The following is a 17,027-nucleotide window of genomic DNA, read 5'->3' on the forward strand; positions in this document are numbered from 1 at the left end:
CAGGACCAAGGCAGAAGGGGTGGGGGTGACTTGTAAGAGGACATCGAGAGGACGGTGAGTCTCAGGCAGCCCTGGCTCCCCTGCAGTCCAGCCCGAAACGGGGCTGAAGAGCTCCCTCCTACCCCAGACCCTTACTCTCCCATTCAACCTGATCCCGGGGAGACCCTGGCTTCAGATACAGGCCCGAGACCCTGGAGGGCTGGGCCAGGGGCCAGGCTCAGTGCTCCACAGCATTAGCACACATTGTTCTCACCAGAACCCTCAGAAAAAAGCCACTTGGCCCCGTCTCCTCCATCTCCCACACGGGGAAACTGAGGCTCAGCAAGAGGAGGCAACTAGCCCCAACATTCCCACAGTCGGGACTTGGCAGAGTGAGCATGCTCATCCTGTCTGTCTGGCTCCTGTTCGACTATATCACAGCCCTTCTCAAATCCCTGCTCGGTGTCTGGGAGCTGGGAGCCCTCGAATAAGCCTTGGTTTTCTCATCCATTAAATGGGGATAATATTGACATAGTTGTTTTTCATGAGTGTCTGTCCCTTGCTGAGAGCTGAGTGGGGAGGACTCCCAGAAGGAAGAGAGGTACAGAAGCCCTGGCTGCCCGAAGCAGGATGGGGCCATGAGAAAACTCCTTAGCTGGGAGGCAGAAGTGCCTGGTGGCCATGGCTGACCCATGGCCCCTCTCTGGGCCTCAGTTTATCCATCTGTAAAATGGGAGTGGGACTGGTCGCTCTGATATTTTCAGGTCCTGGCCTTCTAATGAATTCTTAGAGACAAAAGAGCTGTTCCCCGAGAGGTCAGCGCTGCCAGGCTTTCCCGAGCTCGGGTTTCAAAGATCCTCTGCTCAGCTGGCCCGCAGACAAAGTGCCCCAGTGGGTGCACGAGACCTGGAGCCTCTGGGGCAGGAGATACTCAATTCCACCAGCTGGAGCCAAGTTTCCTAGGAGGCTGGTCTCCTCTCCTCTGCCACGCACCCCACCCCTTTCCCTGGCTGACCACTGGGTGAGGGGCCACCTGTCTGTGCCCCACGGGCTCAGCACCTCCTCCCTCCCACAGGCTTCCCAGGGGTCCCCCCAGGCGGGCACGGTACCGCTGGGGTGGATGAGTATCTCCACCGGCCGGTCGAAGGTGTGCCTGTTGGCCAAGGTGATGATTATGCTCTTGGCCGAGCATGCGGACGGGGCGGCGTCGGCTCGAATCTCGTGGGTCGGACTCTCTACTCCTGAGTGGCACAGAAAGGCGGGTTAGGCTCAGGAGCCCTGAGAGAGACAGGGGCTTTGTGGGGGACACAGATGCAAGCCAGAGATGACACTCCTGCCCATCAGGGGCGCCTGCCTGGCTGGGTAGCCATGGACAGGTCTCCTCAATTTCCCCATCTGCAAAGTGGGGACCCGGTGGTGGGGAGTCAAAGGAATTGCCTCCCATGGAGGCACATAAGACAGAAGATGCTCAACGCTCGATCGGTGGGCACCCCATAAACACCTCTCAGGCTGGAATGCCATGCTGCTCTGACAACACACTTGTTGGCAAGAAACCACAGCCTTTTAAAGACTTGAGTGGGCTGGAAAGAGGAACTGTCAGAACAATGGCTCCAACTCTGGCTGCAGGTTAGAATGGCCTGGGGCCTTCTGAATAGCCAATACCCAAGGCATAGCCCAGACCAAGTGCCCCAGAAGCTCGGGCGGGAGATGGGTGGCAGGATTCTGGAAGATCCCTGGTGATTCCGCTGTGCGGGTGAGAAGCAGGAAGCGGCTCTATGGCTGAACCGTTGGGAGGGGACCAGGACCCACCCGCGCCATGCACATTCCCCAGGAAGCCATAGCGGTGGGGTGGACAGCCTGGAAGGCTCATTGGGAGGGGCTCATCTGTGGCTGGGGAGCAGGAAATGGGAATCCGTGCAGCTCCAGGTACTTCAGGATGTCCCCCATCTGGGCCTGTCACACCCCCCACCCTCCCCTTACTCTCTGCCCTGGGCAGCTTTGGGCCGGGGCCCTCCCCAGCCTGGGGCCTCCAGTCTTCCCGGCGCCTACCTGGGTCTGGGCAGCTCCCTCTCACCTGCGAGCAGGCATGGCCCACGGATCTCCAGCTGGAAGTTGAACTCATATTCCATGGGGTTGGATACATCCATGTCCAGAAGAGTTGCCAGGCACAGCTTGTTCCAGGAGTCCAGGGCCCGGGCGCCAAAGCAATGCCTGTCTTTGCTGGGAAGGGGGCCGAGAGGAGGAGGAGGAGGAGGAGGAGGAGGAGGAGGAGGGGGAGGAGGCAGGACCTTCAAGACGCGAGGAGCCTGGGGTGCCTCCCGGGCACGGAGAGAATGCATACAGCTCCACAGTCAGGGTTCACACTGTGTCAGGGAGCGAACCACGGAATCGTGCGCTTGAAAACAGCTCAGATGGTACATTGTGCATGATGTATGTGGTTCCCACAATGAATCCATAATATTTTGAGGACCTTAAAGTGCACGTTTTCACACACAGTATTTGACATTCAGTCCACTGCTGTGAAATGCAACTCCAAAGCATAAAGCTGCTAAACTAGACCTGTCCCTCCCTCTCCCTCCTCCCGTCTCCCGCCCACCGCGCTCAGTGCTCCACAGCATTAGCACACATTGTTCTCACCAGAACCCTCAGAAAAAAGCCACTTGGCCCCGTCTCCCCCATCTCCCACACGGGAAAACTGAGGCTCAGCAAGAGGAGGCAACTAGCCCCAACATTCCCACAGTCGGGACTTGGCAGAGTGAGCATGCTCATCCTGTCTGTCTGGCTCCTGTTCGACTATATCACAGCCCTTCTCAAATCCCTGCTCGGTGTCTGGGAGCTGGGAGCCCTCGAATAAGCCTTGGTTTTCTCATCCATTAAATGGGGATAATATTGACATAGTTGTTTTTCATGAGTGTCTGTCCCCTGCTGAGCGTTCAAGTTTGTGCCTCTCTTTCTGTGTTGTCCCCCACCCTGTCTGTGATCCTGGTCCCTCTCCTGTCCCCCCGATGGGCACACCCTCTGTCTTTGATGAATGTCCTTAATGGCACATATCCGTGGTGGCGTTTGATTGTGAATGCACTTTAAACTGAAAAGATTATATTCTATTATGACTCTCACTCATTACTTCCCTTATTATTTAATTAAAAATATATGTTTTTATTGATTTTTAGATAGAGAGGAAGGGAGAGGGGGAGATAGAAACATCAATGAGAGAGACACATCCATCAGCTACCTCCTGCACACCCCCTACTGGTGATCGAGCCAGCAAACCAGGCATGTGCCAGACCAGCCAGGCCATTATTTCCCTTTTTTTTCATTCAACACTGTTTCTAAGCTCTGTCCAAGTCTGTAAGCCGAAGTCATTGCTGCTGACATGGTACCTGTCATGATATTGTGTAAGTACTTTATATTGTACTTATTTGCTCCTGCCTCCACCTCATGTCCATTGGCACCGCCACCATGAGGACCCTCATCTGTGTCCCCATTTTGAACTTATGAAAGGATTTCTCTGGGATCCCTGGGTCAAAGGGCGCACACGGAGTGTTCCAAGACTGCTCTCGGCGGTGCTGCCCCAGATTCCACCTTCACCAGCACTGAACACGTCTCCTCGCCTCATCCTCGCCAACACTGGGTATTATCTATTTTTCTCTCTCTGAGCAACTTTGAGGCTCATTGGGACTTGATGCAGGCCTCTCCCACGAGCACCTCAGCTAACTCTGCCTGCTGGGATGGGCAGGAACATGCTTCCTGGGGCCACCTCAGGGGCCTCTTGTTCCTGATCTGCCAAAGTCCTGGCTGTCCCCAGCTCCGCCAGGTCCCACCTCTCAAAGGCACCAAGCTTGGCGCCTATGGCAGTATTTACATGCAACCTGGTGTCCCCTGGGCTGAGACTGGCTTGTGCCTACAGCTTCTCTGCTGTGGCAAAAGTGTTCTCACCCTCGGCTTCAAGGTCCTACATGATCTGACTCCACGTCAGCCCTCTGTCCTCTCCTTCACTCTCCCACCTGCTATAGCTATCCTAGCCTGCCCGTCTCCTCACACACACCAAGCCTGCTGCCTCAGGGCCTTTGCCTCTGCTGTTCTCCTCTGCAGAAATGCTAGATCTGTGCCTACATCCCCCGCACCCCCCAGGTCTCAGCTGAAATATTACTCCTCAGAGAAGCTTGGCCTGGCCCAGGACCTCTGGGTTGGGTCCCTCTTTTGTCTATCTGAGAGGAGCCGGCAACCAAGGTACACGCCCTTGACCAGAATCGAACCTGGGACCCTTCAGTCCACAGATTGATACTCTATCCACTGAGCCAAACCAGCTAGGGCGGGTCCCTCTCTTACACTCTTAGCCCAATGAATGTCTCTTTCTTTGTACTTTTCACATAATTATGCATGCAACTGCACCAGTGGTTCCACATTAAGGGTGCTATTCATTGGATAATGATCTCTCCCACCAAGTTCTAAAAAGGCAGGATCTGTGGTGATTTTGGATCCCTAACACTCAACTCAGTGTCCTAAGTGCATGAAAGAATAAAGCCTGGAAATTCTAATCCCAAGGTGTCCAAATTCCAGAACATCTGGCCAGTTGCATTCCAAGGCATCAGGGAGACCCCAATGCTCTAAAAGTGAGCAGGGCAGGAGCCGTTGTTCAGGGGGTGGCCTCCAGCACCAAGCCTCACCTTTAACTCCATCTCCACCGCCCTGCACACCCTGACAGGCTCCCCACTGCCCACCTGAGACGCTGGCCCTTGTCCCCTTGTCCTGCCAGGGGCTCCTTACCCGTGGGCCTGTTGGCTGGAGGGGTCACCGCTCTCTGTGCAGAACTGGGGCACGGTCGGGGCGCAGACAGCAGGCAGCAGGACCCGCATGGCCCCACTGGGCAGCGTCGGGAGCTCTGAGGAGGTGCTGATGAAGACCTTGACGTTCTCCATCGGGGTGATGGTCCCCAGGTTGACCACGAAGAGGATCCGCTCCAAATCCTCATCCAAAGCCACCTTTCCCAGTGTGCAGGGGGTCGGGACCGCGGAAACCCCCTCTCGCAGGATGTTTCCTAAGCGCCAGGCCTGGAGTCAGCCGCCGTGTACATCCTCGCTAGTGCCCCCTACGCTTGCTGTGCGGTCGGTCTGAGTCGCCCATTTTGCTGATGGGAAACAGGCTCAGCGTAGGGGTGACTCGGCCAATTTCCTCAGCAAATTACTAACTCGTTGAGCCAGGATCTGAACCTGCAGGGGCCTGACGCCAGGCCTGCTGGGATGGGGAGACTTGGCCCCACAAAACCCCAACAGAGGGTCTCGTCTCCATCCGCAGACTCTACCTCCCCACAGGAACCACATTCAAACATGCCCCACCTTGGGATCCATGCTTTTGCTCTGTCCTTTTATCCGTAAGGCCCATCCCTCACCCCTACTTATCCGGTCTTACCCTTCTATCCAACCCCTCCAGGAACCCCTCCATGGACACCCCGCGGCCCCCAATCTGTGCCCCTCTTCCCCTCCTCTGACATTACGCAGACCTCTTTGGGCACAGCCACTTTCCACCCGCTCCCATGGTCACTGCTAGGCACATCCTAGCTATGCTTCCAGGCTGTGAGTGGTCGTATCAGCCTGAGGGCAACTTTGCAGCTTACACATGGTAAGTGCTCGTTAAAATATTCTTGAATGTCTTAATGATCAGATGAACAAACATCACTTCGATCACAAATCCAATGGTGAGGATCTCTTACATCATGTGATACTTGGTCTGGATTCAAGCCCTGTCTCAAACATGTGGAAGGGAGCAAAGGAGGGAAGGAATGGGAGACATCTGTAATACTGTCAACAACAACAATATATATATCATGCTGTGTGACCTTGGACCAGTCACTGACCCTCTCTGAGCCTCTTCATCCTCAGTAGCAATTCGAGGACTTAGTCTGTGCGTGCTCTGCGTAGATGCTCTCTGTTGAGCTTTGGTGTGTATAATTATTAGCTTCATTTTACGGATAATTTTAATATTTTTTCTGAGCTCACACCACTTGCAAGGGCCAGAATAGGGAGTCAGACCCTGGTGTGACTCATTCCACAACCTCTGAGCTCAAATGACATGCTGTTCTGTTCTGCAGAGAGAGCTTTAGAACCTGTGGTTGAAACCCTCTGATCCTCACCACGCTTCCTCGATGAAGAGGAGAGATTGCCTCTGTGTACAGACAGTAAGGCGAGGTTCAGAGAGGGCCAGTGACACACAGGATTCCTGACTCCTGCTGTCATGCTCTCTCGACCCTATGCCATCGCTACCCTTTCAGCCTGCCCAGATCCTGCCAGAGCCCTTCTGCCCTCCTTACCTGTGACAGTTGTGGCTCGAAGGTGGGTGGCATTGAAGTGGCCACTCTCCATCTTGGCTTTGTCCTTGATCTGTACCGTTATAACCCGGTCAGCAATGACCGCCTCAAAGCCGATCACCGTGGTGTACTCATCCAGCGGGTACACGAAGAGGCCTGTTGGAGCAGGACCAAGCATCACGGGGTGCCCCGGCCCCACCCTGCACGCCCCACCCCTGGGAAGGAACCCAAGCTTAGGCTGGTACTCGCTGCCATGCAGTGGTTCTCAACCTTCTGGCCCTTTAAATACAGTTCTTCATGTGGTGACCCAACCATAAAATTATTTTCGTTGGCACTTCATAACTGTAATGGCTACTGTTATGAATCGTCATGTAAATATCTGATATGCAGGATGGCCTTAGGCGACCCCTGTGAAAGGGTCGTTTGACCGCCAAAGGGGTCGCGACCCACAGGTTGAGAACCGCTGATTTAGAGGATGCCAGAGGGGACTTGGGCTGGGACCTCAGGGCTCTGCACTGAGGCCGGGTACTCTGTGAGCACAGGGGCTACTGGAAAAGGGACAGCAGCCCCCCTGTCCCAGCCAACTCTTACTCTGCAGAGATGTGAGGCCAGTGTGGCCAGGGCCTCTGACTTTTCGAGAGAGAGTAAAATTCTGGATTTGATGTGACCTGTTGTGTGGGCCACATAAAACACATGTGCGTGGTGAATTTGCTGTCCGTGGCTCCCAGCAGCTGGGCGTTGGAGGGAGTAAACTAGGGTTTGAATCTGGGCCCTGCCGCCTCTCCTAGCCTGGTGACCTTGGACAAGAAGTTCAGTTTCTCTAAGCCTCACAGCCCCATCTGTAAAATGGGGATAATAGAGCCCCACTCGTAGGGTCATCATGAAAATGTGCCCACATTTTTATGCCTTAGTGCTTCTCAGCCTTTAAGAGCACACAGATCACGGGTGAGGGGCTGTGTCTTGTTAAAATGCAGATTTTGACTCAGGAGTTCTGGGGTGGGGCCTACATCTGCATTTCTAAGCAGCCCCTGAGTGAAGTGGATGGCTCGATGGTGCGGGGACCACAGGGAGGATCAAGGCTGTATCTCATTTAATTTGCCACCAACATGGGGGCAGCACAATGCTGGGCCCCCAGTGAGCCCTTCACAAACCCCTGCTTCCCATCCCCCTGCCCCTCAGTTTTCTCATCTATAAAATGGGGACTGGGCCTTTTTACATGTAGAAAGCCAAGGGCTGTCCCCGAGTTATTCATCATTTAGTCTCCTGGGTCCCCAGTGGGTCCCATTTTAAGCCACCCTCTCTGGGATTCCTTCCACAGGGTCATTGTCTGCCCAGGGGATTTCGGAGGGGACCAACTGCGGGTTGGAGGGAATCCTACCCCCGACAAGTCTCACACAGCGCTCTCCCGGTAGCTCCCTCCCTTCAGTGGAAAGAGAGGAGTTTGGCTTACACATGACTCCTCCAGGCAGACATCTGTCCACAGTCCTGGCTGCCCCACCCAATGATTCATATTCGCAGGCTGTTTCATTCCACACTGTCCTTCTGCACTCCAGACCTCAATTGCTCCTCCCCACGCCCCACCGGACAGGCAAAGGGCCATCCTGCTTCTGAGAAGATAGTGGCTTCTCCAGAGTCCAGGGACCAGAGCCACACCTGGGGCTGGCAACTCCTGGCTTCCACTGAGTCTCGAGGCCCCTCCCACCGTGAGGCTCCCGGAGGAAGTGGAGGCGGGCCCTTTGACGCTGGGGGGCGTGCCTTGTGGGACCTAAATAGCGCTGGGCCAGCTGGCAGGGCTGGGCCAAGCCTGTGCTCAAACCCTGACCCGACTTGCTACCAGCTTTGAGGCCTGCTGTGCGGAAATGGTACCCCATTTTACAGGTGAGGAAACCGAGACTCGGGGAGGGTCCAGGCCTTGCCCAGTGTCCATCGGCCACCCTGGTGGGCGGGGATTCAATATGGAGGAGGGGTCCTTACCCTGGAAAGACTGGGCTTCCAGGTTGCCATAGGTGAGGGATGCAGTCAGACCCAGGGCATAACCACTGACGAAGGAGGTGACGTCAGAGGCAGTGAGGGGCAGGGCTGCCCCTGTCATCTGGTTCATCAGACCGGGCATCCCGCTGGCTCCTCAGCCTTCAGGGTCTGCGGGAGACAGGAAGTGAGGGTGGCCCTCATCCCCCCACCAGCCCAGTTCGCTCACGTTAGACCCCCCAGGCAGTGGGCCCCTCATTCTCTTCCCTTTCCCCAAGCACTTTCCCGTCGGTGACCCCCGATAACGCTGAACTAGCAGAGACGTGGTGGTTCCGTTTCTTCCCATTTCACAGTGGAGAAACTGAGGCCTGAAGACAGGGGACCCGCCTGGATTTGCTCAGTGGGCTGGTGCACAGGTGGGGCTGGAGCCCATCAGAGCCCCGTCCAGCCTGGCGTTCTCCCGGCAGACAATGCCCTCCTGGCCTGACCCACCCTCGGTCAGCCCCAGAGCCTCTGAGCTGCCATAGGTGAGGGATGCAGGTCTGACTGAGCTGAGATGGTTCCTTTGCCAAAGGAGGGGACGGAATAGCTCATCAAGCCCCTCCTCCTCTGACGAAGTCAATCTACCCGCTGTGTCCTCAGTGCTGCTTAAATGAATAAAAGGATGGATGACCGTCCTCATTCCAACAGGAAAGACTTCCGAGCACTTCTTAGGGCGATGTTCCATTCTCTGTTGGGCTCCTGAGACACTCCTGGATGACCACTGCCCCGTGAGGGGTGGGGTGGGAGTGGGAAGTGAAATCAAACAAAGGGCGTGGAATATCCGTTGGAGGGCAGGCTCTCTCTGGGTTTTCGTCTCTGAGCCAGCTGAAGCTACCGTGGGCTGGTAGCCTATTTGCAAGGCTGTTCAATGAGTGCTGACTACTCTGTCTTTTCTCTAAGTCGGAACGCTTCCCTCCAGGCTCTCCTCACGTCCCACCAGGATCCTCGCCCCCTCGGCCACGCCAGCAGTGTCTTTTTAATTATGTTCTCCTTTGTGGCTCCGGCCCAGACAGCTCTCAGCCCTGGCTTATCTCCCGCAGGCTGACTGACAACAGGAGGTAGATAAGGAGCAGGCGGGGAGCTGCTGGATCCCCCAGCTGCCTTCTCTGGGGGTTCTCTGTCCTGGAAGCCTCAGCAAAGCCTGGCTACTGGCAGGGTCAGAACCAGAGGGTGGAGCTCATTTCCTGAATCTCACCTGGGGCCACCCACACTCCCCACCCCTCCTCCCTCCTCCTGCTTCACTCCTGGCCCGAATGCTGATTGGGGAAGGCAGCTGCAGGCAACGAGCACCCAGATGTGGGGCGAACTTGGACTTAAGGTTCAGTCCATCCTGGGGTGGAGCGTTTCCAAGGGCAACTTATCTAACCCAGTCTTCTCCTTCTACCCCTGGTGCCCACCCCAGGCTTCCTGGGGGCGTCCCTGAGCTGGGGAGTGGTGCTTGGATGAGTGATGTTGATAATACAGGGCAAAGGCCCTGGGAACCAGCCCTTTAACAGTATCAGCCCTCTTAGGAAGAGTAAACTTGACATTCTTTGGGGCCTAATTCATGCATATTTTCATCAATCCATCCAGCATTGATAAGCACGGAATACCTTCCAGGCCCGAAATTTGCCACTGGGGACGAAAGACGAGACCGCTCTGTCCTTAGGGAGCTTACAGTCTAGCTGCAGAGGAGATTGGGGAGGGGGGAAGAATTGCAAGAGCAGCTGAAATTTGTTGAACATTAAAAACTTGCCAGGCACATAATTTTTCTCATTTAATCCCCACACCAATCTTAGGTGCAGTATTATCCTTGTAGATGAGGATACTGAGACCTCAAAAGAGATGTGTTTGGTTTACACATGAATTTGGGGTGTCTGAAGGACATCGGGGTACAAGGGGCACTTGTGTAGGGCTTTCTCCTGGGAGGAGCCCAGGGCCATCCCTGTGACAGATGGGGACCAGAGCAAATAATGCTGAACATCCGCCCTCCAACCATCCCAGGCTGGGCCTCCAGTGGGCACTAGACCACAGGAAACACCCGGGAGAGACTTGACAGGGAAGAAACCACCAAGGCTGTGTCTAGGACAGTGTGAAAGTGAGGGCTCAGCCTCAGGAGTGGTGTGAGCGGGTCCGACGTGGTGATAGGGGCTGAATTTAGCGCAGTAGGACCACATGTTCCCCTCCCCACCTTCTTCCCCTAATCTGCCACTCAACCTGTCTTCACCAGGTCCTTGACTTATGTGATGCCGAATCTGGAAAATGGGCTAGAGCAGTGGTTCTCAACCCTCCTAATGCCGCGACCCTTTCATACAGTTCCTCATGTTACGGTGACCCCCAACCATAAAATTATTTTCGTTGCTACTTCATAACTGTAATTTTGCTACTGTTATGAATCGTCATGTAAATATCTGATATGCAGGATGTATTTTCATTGTTACAAATTGAACATCATTAAAGCATAGTGATTAATCACAAAAACAATATGTAATTATATATGTGTTTTCCGATGGTCTTAGGCGACCCCTGTGAAAGGGTCGTTTGACCCCCAAAGGGGTCGCGACCCACAGGTTGAGAACCGCTGGGCTAGAGGGATGAGAGAAAACAGAAAGGGGACTGAATGGGTTGCGAGGAAGGAGGGGTGGGGTCATGGGGATGGAGGGGCCACTAGAAGCTTTAGAGCAGCCACAGGGAGAACTGGGGAGAAAAGAGGATTCTTTAGAAAGGGGTGCCCTGAGTTACAAATTGGGCCCCATTCAATATTTTTTAAGAGTCACAAAGAAAGCTTTGAATGATGTGGGGTGTCGGACTGTGTTTCTTTGAATGAGATGTTGTGCTGAGCCTGAGCCCTGAGGGTGCTACACAGGTTCGAGGAGGTTCCCATGTTAAATACTACGACTGTTTCTTACTGGTCTAGAACTTGTAAATCCCCAATGATCGCTGTCCTTCAGACAGGCCTCTTTGGAGCCAAACTTAGATTTGAATCCTGGTGGATAACTTTCTGCCTCACTCACCGTGAGTCATGTCATCCCTGAATGCCAGTCCCCTCATCTATAAAACTGGGTGAGGGCAGGGGCACTGTGAAGACTAAATCGAATTAAATGTGTAAAGTACCCAGCACAGTGCCTGCCATGTAGTAGGTGCTCAGTAAATATTCACAAAGTGAAATAAATAAAGGAATGAATGTCAGCACCCTTCCTGAACAGGTCAGGTTCTTTCCCATCCTTGAGCCTTTTACAGGATGCTTGTTGCCTTCCTCTACGCTACAAAGTCCTGTTCACCATTCAAGGCCCAGTTCCACTGTCACCTCCTCCATGAAGCCTCCCCTGATCCCCGGTCCATCAGACACGCCCCTCCCTAGGGCTTCCACAGCCTATGAGCGCTTGTCTGTCACATCCCACATCATGAAGCACGGTACCCGCCCTTCTGCAACAGCTAGTCTCCCCTACTGCCCAGTGCGGTGAGCTCTGTGAGAACAGCAGGTCCATCCCCTTCTTCTTGGCCCATATCCCAGCTTCCTGAACAGGGTGCAGCTCAGAGGAGGGACTCTTAATGGGGGCACCTTCCGGGTCCTAATGCTTTACAATCATTGCCAATGCTCATACCCACTTCCACTTTCCAGGTGGGGCAACTGACAGGCAGAGAAGTCCAGAGCCCAGTATTCACAGCTGGTGAGTAGCCGGGTTCGATGAGACAGGAGGCAGCCTTCCTCCAAGCTTGCCCTTGCCCTTCCCCAGTGGCTTCCCCATCTATGCTGAGCATAGGAGAGAGTGATGGAGGGGAGGAGGGAGAACCAGGAGCCTGACGAACTGGGGTTGTGGGTCTTAGGGACACAGGGCTTCCTCATTGCACCCTGAGCTCCCTCAGCCCCTGCCCGCTCTCCAACTCCACAGGCAAGGCCTGTGGTCTGGGGTGCCGTTTGGGCCATGAAACTGCCTGGGGTGCAGTGTTCTAGGTTGAGAACAAAGACTGGATCAGCAGGTACCTGCAGCGGGTGTGGTGTGATCTGATTTAGATGCAATAAAGGACATGCAGGAAAGGGGGCGGGGAAAACAGAGTGCAGGGGCCCTGGTTCTTTAGTCATCATGCTGGCGGAGGGGAATGCCAGCATCAGGGCTTCTGGGGTCAAGGAGAGGGCCCCCCTCCCCGCTTGCCAAGGAATATTTGTGTCAGAAAGAGATTGGAAAGGGGTAAGTTTGAGTGACCCTTGTATCTAGAGTACTGCCTGGGGTCAGAGTCCCTCATGGCCACTTCCTGGTGGCCTTGGGTCAGTTATTTGGCTGGGCTCTGCCACTTGCATATTGTGTGACCTTGAACAAGTAACTTAACCTCTTTGTGCCTTGGCTTCTGCATCTGTAAAATGGGACCAAGATGGTGCCCAGGTCCTAGGAAACTGAGAGGATAAAGGAGAGAATGTCTGCTGAGTGAGTGGGCAGGAGCCGGGCGGATCCTGATGGGCTGAGGGCTTCTCTTCTCTGCCTTCTTCCATGGGCCCTCCCTTCCTGGGCTGCGTGACCCCTGTGCAGGCTGCCAGGTCAGCAGAGCCGGGAAGATCCTTGGTTCTCTTCCGAAGTGCCCATATCAGTAACCCTCTGATTCTGCCCTTGGAGATGGAATCTGCCAATGTTGTCCAAGAGACAGTGTGGCAGACCTCCTCCCTCCACTTAGAAAGCCATTCTGGAGACCTCTCACCCTCATCCTGTCCAGGTCCCCCCAGATTGTATCCACAGAGTTGGGGGGCTGAATGGGCTCAACCAGACCTGAACCAGATGCAGACTGAGCCCACCAAGCAATTCTGGCTCATTTCCTCAGATGCTCTGCCTTCTTACCTTGGGCTAGGGGTCCTCATCCTTTTCCCTGTCGCCTACCCTACTAGAAGTCCATGCTGTCGCACCCCCCACTGGGAGCCTGTCCTCCAAGGACCATTCGCTCACTGACCTGTACCAGCACTCCCATCAAAGTGGGGGCAGGATTTCTGGATCTGATCTGATGATCCAATTGTTCTAGGCTTCTAGAATCCTGAGGTTCTCACATTCTGGTTCCTTCTTTCAAAGCTCTTCCCCTTGGGCCCATACCCAGCTGATAGAGCTAAACAAATCCATGTTCCTGACCCCGCCCCCCGCAGGCACACACCCATGTTCCAGCCAGTCAAGACCACTTGTTCTTTCTCCAGACAAGCCTGGCTTCCCTGCTTCCATATGTCTTTGATGCTGCTGGTTCTGCCACCCCCACCCCAAAACCCCTCTCTGGAGGAGCTCTTATACATCCTTCAAGGCCTGGTTCAAATGCCACCAACTCCATGGAGCCTTCTCAGAGTCCCGTACTAGGTATGATTGCCCCCACTAGCACAGTTGGCACCTCTCAGGTCAGCCATCTCATTATCCATGTGTGGTATGTCCATTCAACAGTATATGGGGCACCTACTGTGTGCCGGACACTTGCTAGGCTGGGCCACAGAGGTCAACAGATGGATAAGGACCCTGCCTTGAGGCCTTGTGTCAGTCCTATTCCCCATCCACCCAGCTGGGCTGTCAGCTCCTAGAACTCCAGACGAGAGCTCTGTGTCTCCACTGTCTGGTCTATAGCTGGTGCTCAACAATGAACTGAATGGATGAATGGCATGGGCTCATTTGCTGAATGAATGGATGAGTGGGTGAATGGAGGAATGAATAGGATGGAATGTTTCAGGGATGGGAATAGGCCTTGGCTATGGATTCAGCTAAAGTATCTAGTAGTGGGCAAAGTGCCTCTATTTCAGCCCAAAGCCTGTGGGATTCTATCCTAGAGATGCTGTAGTCTCCTTTTGGGTGGGGAGTTGGGGGGATGATCAGAACAGAAAATGCCCAGTCTCTCAGTTTTCAGTTTGAGGACAGTCAGCCCCAGCCACCCATGGCTTCTGAGGCAGCCGGGAGGCTATGTCTGGACCCACTGAAGGAGGGGGAAAGAGCCACATCCAAATTTGAAAACTCCAGACAATTAAGGGCTGTCTGTAGGGTTTCTGAAGAGAGACTTTGTTGTGTAACATTAAGGAGAAGGTGGTTTAAATATCCATAAATGGTGCTGGCCGATAGGCAGACCAATGTGGGTTCCCAAGGGGGCAATGAGGTTCCAGCGCTGGAGTCTCTGCCCTCTGAGGGTCCTGAGAAACGAGCCCCCCGTCGCTGGGAACATCGAACTCCATTTACACAAGCTCAGCTTACACCCACCTTTCCAGAGGTACACTGGCCAGATGAGGTCCCCCAGCTGAGTTGCCAGCATCCCTGTGGCCCCGTTGAAAGACACTAAACAGTTCTCTACGTGGCTTGACCTCGCCCGTATCGCCAGCCCGCCACTCCCCAACTGCTGAGGAGCTGAGGAGATGATGGCGCAGAGGGAGGCCTATTGTAGAATCCAGCCTGTAGCCTTTCCCTTCCAGAACGGCTCCCTTGCACTGGGGCTCCCAGGGAATCAGAGAGTCCCGTGTACCGTGCCCTCCTGGACACGGAGTGGCACCATGACAGACTAGGAAGCGGATTCCTGCTCCTGGGACCTGCCTTGCCTCCTCCATAACAAACACTTTCTCATTGGAAAACCTTTGAAACTCAGTTTTGCCCTCTGCATAGTGGGCACGTCAAGCGGTGATTTCCTTCCCAGGCTATTGTTAGGGTGACTAGGGAGGTACTGTGTGTGAAGTGCTGACCCCAGCCCGCTGCTTGGCATGGCCCAAGCCCCCTTTCCAATCTGGCTGGACTGGGGACACTTGTGTGACCATAAGAAAGCTGTCAGCTTGGCCAGTGGTTGCTCAGGACATGTAGTTGGAGGGTAGTGCTAAGAGAGACCCATTCACCCAGCAGACAGGACAACTTGAACCTGAGTAGGAGCCCAAGGCCAGGGTAGAGGAGCCGCTGACCTAAAGCCCCTGGGTGCCTCTTCCACTGTCCCTGTTCCCCCAGCATTGTCCCTTTCCCTGTGGAACACAATCAGCAACATGTGTGGTAAGGAGAGGCCACTGGCCGGTGCAGGTGCTCACTCAGAGCTGAACACAAGGAAAGGAACCAGAGGGACAGAAAGGCCACTCTTCCCTCTGGGCCCAGGTCATCCTCACTAGCAGTGCATCCCACCGGGGAGCAAACCACTGGCCAATGGTTGGCATCCCTCCCGGGAGGGTCATCTGGCCAGGACCGGAGGCTGGTCTTCCACAAACCCCGTTACCTGGGGCTGGGAGGATGCTCAGAACTCCAGCCAGCCCCGCGCAGGAGCCTCGGCCTATCTCACGACAGAGAAGCAGTGGTGTCTGCGGGCCACTCCTCAGGGCACAGTGCCCACCTCCCCTTGGTCCCTAGATCGTCACTGGATGGGTTGGGATTGGAAAAAGCCAAAGCACTGTCCCTGGAGACAGAAGCCAACCGAGGCTGGGCGACGAGGGGACTGCATGCAGCTGCCACGTCAGTCCCCGGGGAGCCTGCCCAGCCACCTCTAGGTCAAGTTCAATCTACAATGGCCTGCATAGGTGCATGTGTGCGCTCACATGGGCACAGACACAGGGCATCCCACACATGCACCCCTAAACATGTAAGTACATCTACACATGTCCTCCTGACCATCTCATGTGGCTCACTCCATGCATGTCACCACCCTCCGGGACACACCCCTACACACACATGCCGCACACTTTTCAAGCACTCAGTGACACTCCCTCTTGTCCAGCTAGCCAAGGGAGCCTCCGTGCCCTCTGTCCCCACCCCTGGGCAGGAGGCCTGGGGTTCCCTGTGCCCTCTGAGCCTCTGCCCAGCTGCAGCGTCCTGGCTGGGCTCAGACCGCTGATCCCAGGAAAGGCTCCCCCCAGCCAGCGTGGAGGAGAGGAAGAGCGCTCTGCCTCCTCCCAGTCTTCTTCCGAAAAGGCACAAAAGAAAGGCGACTAGGAACAGGGAAGGGGGTGCCTGTTGCTCTTGGGGGCCGGGGGAAGGAGCACAGGGAGGAGGTATGCCCCTGCCCCCAGCCTCTGTCTGCGGCGCTAAGGCGCGCTGTGGTGCGGATCGCCCAGGGAGTCCAGGGAGGAAACTGTTGCAGCTGCTGCGGGAGATGTTATGACGGGACTTCCAGCCGGGGCTTGACGTGTTAGCAGACGCCACTGCTGCACTGCGGTGGTCCCCTCGCCCTCCCGCCCTCCTCCCTCCTCCGGCGGACCCCCTCTCCCTCCTGGAGCCCCGCTTACCTGCAGGAGCCGGGGGACTCGGGGCTCTGAGAAGGGCGCTTGGCCGACTGGCCAGCGGCTTTGGGGACAGTCACACGCTGGGCACCGGGAGGGCAGCGGGCACGAGCCCGTCAGCTAGGGGTGAACAGCTCGCAGAGCTCCTGACCGCCGGGGCCCTGGAGGACAAACGGGAGATAGGGGACTGGGAGGTGGTGGAAACAGGTGGCAGGAAGGGGGATAGAGAAAGGGGGGAGACAGAGAGAGAAAGAGAGAGAGAGAGAGAGAGAGGAGGAGATGCAGAGAGAATCACACAGAAAAGAAAGACAGAGAGAGAGAGAGAGGTGGGGGGCAGTGAGAGAGAGAGAGAGAGAGAGAGAGAGAGAGAGAGAGAGAGAGAGAGAATTCGAGCAGCAACATGTGGTCGTGTTATCTTTCACTTCTAATGCTGGAGCACCCGGAGCCGTCTTCTGCTGATCCCCTCTCCATGAGGGCAAGCACACAATGTACACACACACACACACACACTCACACACGCACATGCCCGCAGAGGCACACAGATCCACCACACATACACCTTCCTGC

The 17,027-nt window shown here is 55.2% G+C and overlaps 1 protein-coding gene across 1 annotated transcript in view; it reads right to left on the reverse strand.

Moving 5' to 3' along the window:
• VWA5B1 (von Willebrand factor A domain containing 5B1) overlaps window positions 1–8,420 on the reverse strand; it is a 41,007-nt gene extending 32,587 nt beyond the window's left edge. Inside the window, exons 1-5 of the mRNA XM_006774465.1 lie at window positions 8,258–8,420; window positions 6,287–6,439; window positions 4,747–5,017; window positions 2,054–2,199; window positions 1,089–1,220 (exon numbers count right to left, since the gene is read on the reverse strand). Coding sequence (XP_006774528.1) covers window positions 1,089–1,220; window positions 2,054–2,199; window positions 4,747–5,017; window positions 6,287–6,439; window positions 8,258–8,396 — 841 coding nt within the window. The 5' untranslated portion in view covers window positions 8,397–8,420. The remainder of the gene's footprint in view (window positions 1–1,088; window positions 1,221–2,053; window positions 2,200–4,746; window positions 5,018–6,286; window positions 6,440–8,257) is intronic.
• Between the last annotated feature and the right edge of the window lie 8,607 nt (window positions 8,421–17,027).

The sequence above is a fragment of the Myotis davidii genome, unplaced genomic scaffold, assembly GCF_000327345.1.
Source record: "Myotis davidii unplaced genomic scaffold, ASM32734v1 scaffold1548, whole genome shotgun sequence".
NCBI lineage: Eukaryota > Metazoa > Chordata > Mammalia > Chiroptera > Vespertilionidae > Myotis > Myotis davidii.